General features: G+C 39.2%; 1 protein-coding gene across 1 annotated transcript in view; it reads right to left on the reverse strand.

The window, feature by feature from the left end:
- LOC126412921 (uncharacterized) overlaps window positions 1-13,870 on the reverse strand; it is a 224,791-nt gene that overhangs the window by 94,014 nt on the left and 116,907 nt on the right. The window contains exon 8 of the mRNA XM_050082810.1: window positions 1,548-1,834. Coding sequence (XP_049938767.1) covers window positions 1,548-1,834 — 287 coding nt within the window. The remainder of the gene's footprint in view (window positions 1-1,547; window positions 1,835-13,870) is intronic.

Genomic DNA, 13,870 nt, shown 5'->3' on the forward strand with positions numbered 1-13,870 from the left:
ATGTGTCCATTTCCTCCTCCTTCCTCTATCTGGCCATCTCTTCCTCCTATCTCTGTCTATCCATCATTTACTCCCCACTCTCCCTGTCTCTCTATCTTCTCCTCCCCCTCTCTCTATGTCCATCACCTCTTCCACCTTTCTCTTTGGCCATCTCCTCCTCCCCCCTCTCTTTTCAGTGCCTTCTTCCCCATCTCTCTGTTCATCTCTTCTGCTCCTTATCTCTTTCCATCTTCTCCTACAATCTCTCTGTGTATCTCATCCACTTCCCCCTCTCTCTACGTCTACTTCTCGCTCTTTCTCTGTCCATATCCTCATCTCCTCTCTCAGTTTCTATGTCCTCCTGGCCTGCTGAAAATCCATATCCTCCTCCCCTCTTCCTTTTCCACCTGTCCACTGCCCCTCCCCATTTTCAATGAGCCTCCTGTACCTCACCCTCCTCTCCCTCTCTCTGCACATCTTCTCCTCCTCCTCCTTCTTCTATCTATCGCCTCCTCCCTGTCTCTCTGCCCACATCCTACTCCCCCATCCCTCTGTACATCATCTCTTCCCCATGTCTGTGTCAGTCCCCCTCCTCCCATCTCTGTGCATCTCCTCCTCCCCTCTCTCTGTCTGTCCATCTCCTTCTTCTCCCCCTTTCTCTGTCCATATCCTCCTCCACCTCTCATTGTCCATCTCCTCATCCTGCTTTCTGCATCCATATTCTTCCCTCCCCCCCCCCTCTCTTTCTGTCTTCTCCATTTTCCCCCCTCTGATCATCTGACCATCTCTTCTTCCCACCCCACCCCCCACCCCTCTCTCTCTCTCTCTCTCTCTCTCTCTCTCTCTCTGTACATCTTCTCATCCCCCTCTCTCTGTACATCTTCCCTCCCCCTTTCTTGGTCCTCTCCGTCTCACTATCTATCTTCTTCTTGTGCCTCTCTCTGCCACACCCATCCACATGCGTATGTCCTGCAATGCATGCCAATACTACCTGCACAACACACTTGCAGCATATATGCAATGGGTTGAAAAACTCTTTTCACACATACTTCTGCTCCTATGGGAGGTAGGAAATGTTGTTTTGGTCACTCAGGCAAGTGAACAAGTACTTTTTGGCTTCCAAATGAGATATTTGGCACATGTTCTCAATCTCTTCTATTTCTTTGAGTCACAATATAGATATAGATTTTTATTTCAAGTTAAAAACATGCTTGTAAAAGTATCAGAGTGCCCAACTGAGGAAGGTCCTCATTCCTCTACATCAGTAGTGAGGCAGTGTAACAGAATTAACATACAAAGACAGTAACCGCTTCTTCAGCTCAGAGTGTATTTGATGAGTATCATAGTTATGGCATTACAGAAGCGCTCTTATTATGAGAAAATATTAGAGATGAACAGGTAAGCATCCAGTATCCACTTTGGTCACTGTAAATAGTGGCTGAAAAGCATTAGTACAAACATGTTCGTGCAAACAGCAGATTCAAAATAACAATGAGCACATTGTTGTTTCAGCACTTGGTCACAGAGTTTATTGAATTTAAGCATTAAAAATAGGAACTCAAACACACCTGAACCATTGCCTGGCCTCCTCCATTGTCCAGTCTGGATATACAACTTCTTCTCCCATGTACAGCCCACTATAAATCTGTGAGCCATTCTCTGAATGAACCAGACCAGTTTCTGGAACACTACAGTTGATACATGCTGCAGATGGAATTGACACCACCACTTTTCTGCCTGTTAGCAAACTTGAGTTCAGAAAGGGGGCAATGTCCTGTAAAGGCTGTGCACTTTCATTGCCCAAAGATAGGCCCAAAATTGAATCCCAGAGGCATGTTGAGTCCCAAGGAAAATCCTGTAACAACAATGGCAAATTTCTATTGAATGTACACTGGCATTTTTGTTGATGTTAAATAACTACTCAAGACAAGAAGGCTCTCTGAAGAAGATTAGAATAACCTGGACATCTATAAAAAGAAATATTTATTCAGAAAGGTAATCAATCCACAAAGAGACAGATGGTTGTCCAGTGGGCACAACTCCTCACACAGCTAACAGACACATACAAAAATGATTAAATATTGCCATGCACTGTATGTCACCTGTCATGGACAGTGGGTAGATATTGTTAGCTTTGTAATTTCCTGAAAGTAATTAGACTTAATTTATGTAACTAGCTGGAACATTCCATGTATGTGTAAATGAGGCACTCTTATTGGAGCAAGCAGTTCAGCATTGTGTGTACATGGTGTGTGCTCAACAAACATGCTCTCAGTCTGGAGTGTTGATTCTTGTTGTTGACCCTGTTCTTGTAAATACTAAAGGTGAACATGTAAGGTAGATAAATGGGAAGATTTGAGGACTGGCTGAATGTTGTGGTGGATTGGGTTATGGGTGTGGGGGATTTGACCATAGGTGTATAGACAAGTGGAAGTCTTAGTAGCTATTGAGCATTTGTCAGGTGTGCAATGTGCATTTATTGTAAAAATGTGTTACAAGAACTTGGATAGTTTTGTTGGAGCTCATTGTGCTTTCTGTTAAGAGTTTACATATACTGACTCCCATGCCACCTTCCAGTACTATCAACCTTTGGAAGAGAAACTTTGAAGTCACTGGTAACACTAAAAAAAGAAGAGGCAATAGCGTAAAAACAAGCTGAACCCCGGAGAATATTGATTATTGTGTACAGTTTTATGAAGAAGTCTGTGAAAACCAGCTAAGTGGCAGAGCACAGAACTTGGTCTCAGCAGGCAATCAGTGGGAATGATTCTAATGAATGATCTTGTAATGGGACACCCTCCTCTAACATTACCTTTTTTTATATAAATAAATGATACCATTTATACTACTGATTCTTGTGTAGGTGAACATTATCTCAGCTGTTTAACTGAATGAGCTTCATATGATTTTGTATAAGATGTATTATATTTCAGACTAAAATGTATAAAAAGAAATTAATTTATTAGTACTCTGTATGAACAGTTAAAATTATTCTTTCTTTAAACATATTCGAAATTATGAAATTTCTGGAATACTTGAAATTCATATTATTAATTGCACAATCTAATACTAATTATTAAATTTATTTCTGGATTCATTTACAAAATAATGATATATTTTAGTGAGGATCCTTCTTTTGTTAAGAAAGTTTGTAAACTTTTTTGCTTTTTAAACTCTTTGGAATATTGTGAATACTGTAGAATGTTAGTAGTAGTGGCATGTCTCTAATGGAAACACATGTATTTTGCTAATCTTGTCAACAACAATGTAATTGAAGGTTTTATGAAAGTGGAGCCTGTGAAGTTAGTGTGATGTATAAGAATGGGATAAAATAAAAGAAATATATAGGCAAATCTTCATCAGTTATTCATTCATCAGGAACCCACAATGTCATAAATAAAAATTTCAGCTGCAAGAATGTACTGCTAGATACAAGAATTGGAGCCAACAACAAGAAGAAGAGAAAATGAAGATAAGTAATAAGTGCTTCTTTTGTATATCTTATGACTTTTGAAGTTTTCGAAACTTTTATAGTCAGAGAATTTTAATAGTGATGTGTGGGAGGGTAAGATTACAGTCTCCGCTACCATCAATATAAGATGTAGGTTGTGAAAATCCTTCAACTTCAAGATTACAATAACTGCATATGCTTTTGCCAAGCAGTGTTTCATGTTTCCAGAGAAAATTAAGTAATAGTTCACAGGTTTTAGATAAGTGATAAAGCCTAATTTCACCTTAATGGTTTTGTCAACAAGGTGAACTTTCAAAAATGGTCTAATGAAAACCCACATTGTCTCCCTTAAAATCCTTTCCATTTAGAGAAAGTAACAATTTGATGCACATTATCATCTTGGCAATAATCGGATCTTATTTTTTGAAGCTAGACACAGTGACAGTAAACTCTGAAGGTTATGCTAAAATGAAGATAACAGTTTCCCTACCAGTACTCAATCCCTATGATCTAGATGAAGAAACACTTGTCCAGCAGGATGCTGCAACAAGCGATACTTCCGCAGAGTAAGTGGATCTGCTTAGGCTAACATTTCCTGGTTGTCTCATCAGCACAATTTGTGATATTCTGTGGCTTTCCCATTCACCAGATTTATCAACCCAACACTTTTTTCTTCTGAGGTTACCTCAAGTCCAAAGTTCTCCAGAAATCCACCCAAGAACCAGAGATGATCTGTAGAAGGGAATCAGATATATTACGCACTGTTGTGGGTGGATTCATTATCAGGCTGTAACAAAGTGTACAAAACCAATGATGCCATCTGAGTAATAGCATATTCAAAAATGGTAACTCTCATGGTAAACTCATGAATACTAGACTCATGAAAATAAAGAGGTAATATGCTCCAATTCATGTAAATTTTTTGTATCTTCCCATTTGACTGCCTCACCCTGTTCTTGATCCTGGCTTCAGCATGACATAGTTTGCTGGCAACATCAGGTATATTGGATACTGACATTGCCATGGCTCCAGTAAGGCTATACAATTTATGTCACCTTGATGAGTAAGAACCCAAATACAAATACCACAATCCTCTGATGGTGTGCATTCATTGTCAAGGTACCAGTGGATACTTTCAGCATCAGTGAGTCAGAGGTACATCAAGTTCCACTAATGTTTTATGAAGATACTGCCAGGATATGGTTAAAGGAATTTGACTGTGTCAGTAAATAAAATGGTTATGATGATATGGTGTGGTTTTGTCAATGTCAACCTTGCTTGTACAGCACACCATGGCAGTAATTTGAGAATGAAATGGTAATGTTCAAAAGCTGAGACAAATTTCAGACAGAAATAAAGGCAACATTTGGTGAAAACCAGTAACAGGTCTACATTGTTTTTGGTTGTATTACACAGTAAATGTGATTAAAGTGGAAGCCAACAAGTTTTACCCTCAATGAAGGATCAATGTGACCAAAAGTATCCAGACACCCCCAAAAACATACATTTTTCATATCAGGTACAGTGTGCTGCTACCTACTGTTAAGTACTCCATATCAGTGACCTCAGTAGTCTTTAGACATCATGAGAGAGCAGAATGGGGTGCTCCGTGGAACTCACAGACTTCGAGCGTGGTCAGGTGATTGGGTGTCACTTGGGTCTTACATCTGTGTGTGAGATTTCCACACTCCTGAACATCCCTAGGTCCACTGTTCCAATGTGATAGTGAAGTGGAATGTGAAGGGATGCGTACATCACAAAAGCATACAGGCCGACCTCATCTGTTGACTGACAGAAACCACCAACAGTTGAAGAGGGTCATAATGTGTAATAGGCAAACATCTATCCAGACCATCAACCAGGAATTCCAAACTGCATCAGGATCCAATGCAAGTACTATGACAGTTAAGCGGAAGGTGAGAAAACTTGGATTTCATGGTCAAGTGGCTACTCATAAGCCATACATCATGCTGGTAAATGCCAAACGACGCCTCGCTTGGTGTAAGATGTGTAAACATTGGACGATTGAACAGTGGAAAAACTTTGTGTGGAGTGACAAATCATGGTACACAATGTGGCAGTCTGATGGCAGGGTGTGGGTATGACGAATGCCCGGTGAACGTCATCTCCCAGCATGTGTAGTGCCAACAGTAAAATTCAGAGGTGGTAGTGTTATGGTGTGGTCATGTTGTTCATGGAGAGGGCTTGCACCCCTTGTCGTTTTGCATGGCACTATCACAGCACAGGCCTCCATTGATGTTTTAAGCACCTTCTTGCTTCCCACTGTTGAAGAGCAACTCGGGGATGGCGATTGCTTCTTTCAACATGACAGAGCACCTGTTCATAATGCACGGCCTGTGGTGGAGTGGTTACACGACATTAACATCCCTGTAATGGACTGGCCTGCACAGAGTCCTGACCTGAATCCTATAGAATACCTTTGGGATGTTTTGGAATGCCGATCATGCCAGGCAACACTGACTGACATCAATACCTCTCCTCAATGCTGCACTCCATGAAGAACGGGCTGCCATTCCCCAAAAACTCTTCCAGCACCTGAATGAATGTATGCCTGCAAGAGTGGAAGCTGTCATCAAGGCTAAGGGAGGGCCAACACCATGTTAAATTCCAAAATTACTGATGGAGGATGCCATAACTTGTAAGTTATTTACAGCCAGGTGTCCGGATACTTTTGATCACACAGTGTATCATGCACTTTTTTTAAAAAAAAAGAAATGTTTCCACAACAGAGGACTTCTTCAGTTGCTGCCAGCACATCAAGGCAATGCCTTGGAAAAGAGTGTGCTGAAAGCCATTTTAGAGACTTATGAACATCATTTTGATGGCAGTCTTGAAACACCATCAGAACCCTGTATCACACATAGTTGAACAAGAGATACAAGGGTTTATGATGTCTGTTAATGTCAAACCACAATAGCTGGAAGTACACAGTCCATCCCACAGGAAAGATAACTGATTTTACATTCATGTAACTACTAATGCCATCTGTGAACCAGTTTGTGAATTAACTAGCATGGTATTTTGACTACTATCTGTTTTAAATTTTAACAGTATGTTTTGAACTTTGATCATGAAGGGAGCAACATACAAACATTAAGTTTTATTTTCAGTTGGGCAAAAGCCTAACAAACACATCTGAAATTATGCAAACTGCTTATGGTAATGAATCAGTGGGTCATTAAATGGTTTTAAGTGGTGTGCAAGGTTTGTTGATAGCAGAGAGAGCTTTAAAGATAATCAGCATTCAGGAGTATCATAAACAGTTTGAGTCGAAGAAAATGTTGGCTAAAATTCTTCAAAATGATTGTTGCACATCTACCAGCTCAGTTGAAGAGCTCACTAGAATTGCTAAAACAACTGTGCATCACATTCTAACTGAACATTTTGGCAATTAGAACACCTGTTGTCACTTTGAGGCCCTGTCACTCACTGACAATCAAAGATATTGCAGGATGGAAGACTGCAGAGACATGAAAAGATCGGCCACTAGGGAACAGGCTCCATGTCTTGCATCATAACAGACCATACTGGGTTGTCATAATTTTGTAGAAAGCAAGCCAAGATAATTTGTTATAACATGAAGTCATTCAGCAGCAGTGTAATTATCAGTCCTGAGAGTATTCAAAGAGAGATCTGCAAACAATCAGATAACAGATCACAGCATTGGCAACATAATTTGCACTGTGTTACTGTACATTTTTTGATATTTTTCCTTAGTTCTTATCTTCTGAAGCTCATGTTCAATGTAGGACTAATAATCGTTAAGTTAGCACAATGATCTGTATTATGTAAGTCAATGTGTGTTCTGTAATCCATGTTGCCAAAGTGTTTTCAGTGTATGCATATCAGTGCTTCTCAGGATAAATGACTCCCTTCACTTTGATATAATTTGGATTTGTTTGATTTATAATTGCCAGTTTGTGATGCTGATATTGTGGTAGCATTTCTGCACATAAAGCTGTGAATAAGGGTATCCACTCACCCACGAATCACATGCTGATGTGGGGCAGAGACAAATTTTATTCAGTTTCTCATCTGCGAGGATTTTATTATTTACAGTGACAGATCTTACAATCTGTAAGATGATGATAGATTTGAACTTCAGACATTTCTCCAGGTGATATATCAATTCAACAATGGTCAGCTGTCTTTGACACAATTTCTATGATTTGATACAGTGTAAAATTTGTATACTTTAGAGTTGGGTAATTGTTTCAGGAACTTTATGATCTAGTGTATGTAGTGTACTCAATATATCACAGTCTGATGTGGTGGTGAACTGAAGGTATCAGTGTGCTGTATTTGCAGGGGGCTCCGTGCAGTCTGGTCTGCATACAGCTGCTAGATTACAGTCAAGCTTGATTACTGTGTGGTAATAGTCTTTACCATGTTGCTATCAAGAAGAGCCTTGTGTGGCTGCACACGTTTGTGACATTGAGGGCATCATTCACCACTGGCAAAGTTATATTGCTGTATACACATCATGCACATAAGCAATGCAGGAGAGTGTTCTGCATTCAATGATTGACTCATTGTTGGTGGGTATTGGCCATTCTGCATCATTGACTCATTGTTGGTGGGTACTGGCCATTCTGCATCAAATTTTGAAAGCATTAAAATATGGAGTGTAGGTGAGGCACACTAGTTGGCCCAATGTGAAACAACATATCAACACTCTGGCAATCGACTAGTGCTCATATAGGGTGCCTCCAACTGAACAACAGATAAGTCAGAAGGAAGTGGAGATGGTGATGTGAGACATCATTCAATCATTGAAGAGTCCTTGGTCTTCTCCTGTCATCATCACAAAGAAGAAAGATAGCACATTGTGTTTCTGTTTCAATTACCAGCAACTGAACACAGTCATGAAAAAGGACATATACCCATTACCACACATTGACCACCTAGGACTATGTGATGAAAGCAAAATATTTCTCAACTATGGATATGTATACTGGCTACCAGCAGATCAAGTTGATGAGGCTAACTATAAAAATATAGTTTTTGTTACATTCAATGGCCTGTGAGCTCAAAGTTGTGCTGTTTTTTCTGTACAATGCTTCAGTTATACTTCAATGCTTGATGGACAGCCTGCTTTGATTTCTTAAATGGGCAGGATGTCTATGCTACCTGGATGATGTTGCTGTGTTCTTGAAGACCTTTTAAGAGCATCTAGGTCACTTGAAAAATGTACTGAAGTGTGTCCATAATGCAATCTTTGCCTGAATCTGAGAAAGTTCCTCTGCCTCATTGAAAAAATAAAAATTGTGAGTCACCTGATGAACAGAAATAAAGTCTGTCCAGACCCAGAAAAAGTATGATCCATAACAAAGTTTTCCACTATTTGGCACATTCAAGACACACATGTATTCCTGCTACAAATGTTCCACAAAGGATTTCAGTTGCAAGGTATGGCCATGTAAGAACTGCTGTGGAAAGGCACCTAATTTTCTGGGACCAAGGAGTAAAAAGATCACTCTGTATCCTTCAGGTCTGCATGCTTCAGGGGGCACTGACAGCTTCATCATGTTTTGCACTTTTGGATGAGAGTGTTGAGACAAGAATTAGCAGTTGCAGTACTGGTGCAATTCTAGTGCATATCCAGCAAGTTGAATAATTGTTTATACCACCAGGATACCCTCGAAGCCTAGAAGAACTATTTTATGGCTGAGAATGAATGCCTAGAAATTATTTAGGCTGTGAGTAAGTTCCAGATCTGCACTGCTTGACAATCACCAAGGAATAGCTGACTCTTACTAAGGAACAACTGCCAATTGCCAATTGCTACAGAACAACTGACAATTGCTATGGAACACCAGACCAATGATGGTAAAAGGAAATGTAGAGGATGGGATGTGTTAATTATAGCAAACATGAACACTCTGTATGTATTAAATAGTTCATGCTGTACAGTGTTAGACAAAGGTTGTTGTGGAACTAATTAGTATGACATTCTGTGTGGTGTGGCAACATGTCTGCAAGGCATCATTTGAGTGCCTACAATTGTGGATAAGCATTTACACGGCTTAAAGCTGGTCAAAGTGTCACTAATTTGACACAGCAGTTGGTGTGTCAAAGTGTCATCTCCCAATTAAAAAAAGGTTGCTGAAAGTAGAAATGCTATGAAAAAGCATGCTAGTGGTTGTAGATGGATCACTGTGCTGCAAGAGGATTGATATGCTACCCTAGTGTTAAAAAGGAACAGATATCTTACTCCTAGATAGATCGCTGCAACCCTTGCAACTACTACCGGTACATGTGTCTTTGCCAGAACCATTTCAGGATGAGTAAATCAGGCTGGTTTGCCTGCTGAGAAGCCTGTTAAATGCATCTCACTTCAACCACACCAATACCAAAAGTGTAGAGAGCATGTTGGTTAGGTCAAAAACAGTGGTCTAGAGTGACATTCTTCAATGAATCCTGCTTCACTCTGGCAAATGATTCTTGCCACCAGTTAGTGTGGAAAGATATGGGAACATGTTACACATCACAGAATTTTCATGAATGTCATTAGTATGGACTAGGCACTATGGTGTGTGCAGGTATTATGCACAATGACTAAACACCACTGAATATCTCAATGTGAGGTACTATTACAGCACAATGATATTGCAGGGAGATTATTCTCGATCATGACTGTTTAGTGGTGCAGTATGTCCTGACATTCTGTTTGTGGATGACAACGAATGCCCAAATAGGACTTCTGATGTGTCAAATACACTGAAAATTGAAGACATTGAACAAATGGAATGGCGTGCATACTCTGCAGACCTAAATCCTACAGAAGATGCCTGGGACGCTCTTGGTAAATGTGTTTCTAAATGAACGTCCCTTCCCTGAACCATGCAGTAACTGAAATCCACCTGGAGAGAGCAGTGGGACAATATCCCCAAAGGACTCCTCAACATAGTATGAATAACAAGTTCAAAATGTTTGTTTGTGTCCAATGAGAGTGGGTTCGTAACTAAGAGTCTGATATTGATGTTTATGTGGGAAGTCTGACCTGTGTCAAACATGGAAGTTATTTATATCTGTTAGCCTGCTTTCCCATGTGGTGAAATCTGTACCATTTTTCATTATTAATATATCACTCCACCTCTACTATTCTCTGTTACTTATGCACTGTGTTTCATGTCATCCATCATTGTGTGTGACTATTTCTGTCCAACAATTCCTCCATCCCTTAGCAACTGTCAAGTAGGAATGCAATGACACTCTAGTGTACAAAGTTGGATGCAAGCATAATGTTTCTACTGCCTTTTTCAGAATCTATTTGAAGAACATTATAGCACTGGTAATAATACAGTCATCACAGAACTACAAAATATTGCAGCTGCAAAAGGGAAGATCCTGAATTACTGAAGAGCATAGAGGAGAAGTGTTCCAATCAAGACTGGCCTCAGAAGTAATTTAATGATGCAGCATCATCCATAAGATGACAACTGTAAACCACCCACAGATGAATGGCCTCATGGAACATTTTGATAAGACACTTACAGAGATACATTGATCTCAAACAGAGGACCAAGATGCAATATTGCTTTTTGTGACATTTGTATATTAGACAGCAAAGCAAGACACTATGAGTTTCGTGTTTTATGATCCAAGGCCAACAAGCTGAAAAAATAATGGATATTTTGTGTCTGTTTCAGCCTGAGGATGGTGACATTGATGACATGAAACAGTTCTTCATGTGAACTAAAGAAGCAATACAGCTGGAATGAACATGAATCTTGAATGTCCAAGATAAGGACTGTGAACATCATAACAGCAAATATCAACCTGTACACTACAACCAAGTATGGACTTTTACACCTGAGTGGAAATTAAGCCTCTCAGAAAAATTAATAAAAAGGTAATTTGGCTAAAAATGCTACATCACTTGACAGACATGACCAACTAAACTGGGAATGATGGTCCTACATCAAAAAGACAAAAGTACAGAGACATTATCTGTGTACTTTACAGGAATCCCTGCCATATTCCTGCAGTGCAGATCTATAATGGGTGTTTATTAAACAAGGAACATAAAGAAATGCCTGATGTTCATGATGCCTCAATGGAAATAACTCCATTTCAATGGCTTAGTGACCACCAGGATGAGATGACACGACCAGAATGTACCAGTGCTGTCAGAGGAAGGACCACTGACTTCATCCAGACTGATTAGGCTATGGTCCATTCTGAAACAGTGGGCCACAGTTTCATGAGGAGGATCAGCAATGCTGTATAGTTTTCATTGTCCCCTTTGCCATAGAGATTACAGTTTCTGACTGGCAGGTGTGGCTCACCTGTTCTAATACTGCCTTATTTATTGTTTAATGTTACTTAACAATAAAGGAAATGAATGAGAAATTTGGAAAGAGAATTAAAGTTTAAAGAGAATAAAAAAAACTAGGCAGTTTCCCAATGACATTGCAATTCTGTGAGACATGCAAAATGACTGGCAATAGCAGTTGAATCGAATTGAAAGTGTGTTAATAGGGGTTATAACATGAATGTTACTGTAAAAGTAAGATAATTGGTACATCATAGAATTAACTGGTGAAACCTAAGATTTATCATTGTGGTGTGGTAAAGTCTGAAATTTACATTATACACATAGATTTTGAACTTTTACGGAGAGACTTTGGTGAATCTTAGAATTTACCAATGCAAACTGGTAAAAGCTGTATCAAAGATTCCCACCTCCATCGTGCAGGTTCAGACAAGTTTCATTGTTGCCAGTTTTCTGTTCAGATAAGTTTCTTTATCGGCAGTTATGAGTTCTCTGTCTGCTCGCCGCTGCGTAGTTTCACTCTGTGTCAAGCATCATGTGTATGGTCATTTTTGCGACTCGTTTTATTGGTGTGTCTTCTGCAGCTTTGCTTCAGAATGAGTGATGTTATGTGTAACAGATTTTATGAAATTTTAAGTGAATCAGTGAATAAGAAGAAGGACAACAATATTTATGTAATTGCTGAGCAGTATAATATTCTGTTAAGTAAAGTGAAAAATGCAAAAAATTGTTTCCAATAAAAAACCTTTTCACTATAGGTGTTTGAAGTGATATGATATTCTCAACATCGGAGGTAAAGAGAACTCATAGCACCGGTGTCTGCTGGAAAAGAATAAATTCATTATTATGTTCATTTTTATGAACTGTTCAATGTATTACATGAGACCCACATTGCTATAGGCCATGGTGGCCGATCGCAGATGATTGTCAAACTGAATAGTGAGTACAAAAGTGTGACTGTTGAATCAGTTGTTACTTATTTGAAATTATGTGAACCATGACAGAAAAAGCAAAAAGCATTGAAAAGGAGTGTTGTAGTGAAACCTTTCACACACAGTGAAATGAATTCATGATGCCAAATTCACTTAATCAATATGCGGGCAAACCCAGACAATAAGTCAAAGTCATACTTGTATAACAAGATCATCTGACAAAATTTGTTATCCTCTGTGCACTTTAATGTTGAAAATGGCTGATGAAGTAGCATATCATCTTTTGAAATTTTTACCACCTTTGGTGCCCCTAGTATCCATCGTTCTAATAATGGTAGAGAGTTTTGTAACCATGTCATTCAAATATTTTATGTGAGTTGAGGAGTTATATGAAGATATTCCATGGGAATCTGAGGCACAATCAGTCTCAGGGACCAGTCAAAACTGCAAATCAAGATATCAAAAATATGTTATCAACTTGGATGGAAACAAATTAAACTTCAAAATGGTCTGAAGCGGTGAGGTTTGTGCAAGCAATGAAAAATAAGGCTTATCATGAATGGATCAGATGTCCACCTTATGAAGCCATTTTTGGGGTTCCAATGAAAATGGGCATTGTGACCTCAGTTGTTCCACGTGAGTTAATAAAAAATATAAACACTAAAGAAGACTAGGAAACAGTATTAAACACCACTTCCTCTGACTCACAGAAAATTGAAAATGATGACCAAGGAATTGATGCCAGTGAATCAAGAACTGGAACAGAAGGAACAGAGGTTGAAAATGCGCCTGCAGAGGGTGAGAAAGCACCAGAGACACAAGATTTGATGACAGTTAATGAGACACCGACACCAGCTGATGGTTGTGACGAGATGCTGATAACTTCTGACACTGTTAATAAAGTGAAACAGATCTGAGAAGTTGCCAAAGAAGGTCTTCAATTGCAGGCAGAGAAAATGAAAGCGGCCTCATGTAATATTTATTTATTTATTTAGCCATCCATGGACATTTTAAAATGTATGGATGTTGTCAGTTGTGTACATTCATATATTTATACATCTAAAAACAAAGATGATGTAACTTACCAAATGAAAGTGTTGGTATGTTTATAGGGACACTAACAAATGCAAACACACACACAAAGTTCAAGCTTTCGCAACCCACTGTTGCTTCATCAGGAAAGAGGGAAGGAGAGGGAAAGACGAAAGG

This window comes from Schistocerca serialis, chromosome 7, assembly GCF_023864345.2.
Source record: "Schistocerca serialis cubense isolate TAMUIC-IGC-003099 chromosome 7, iqSchSeri2.2, whole genome shotgun sequence".
NCBI lineage: Eukaryota > Metazoa > Arthropoda > Insecta > Orthoptera > Acrididae > Schistocerca > Schistocerca serialis.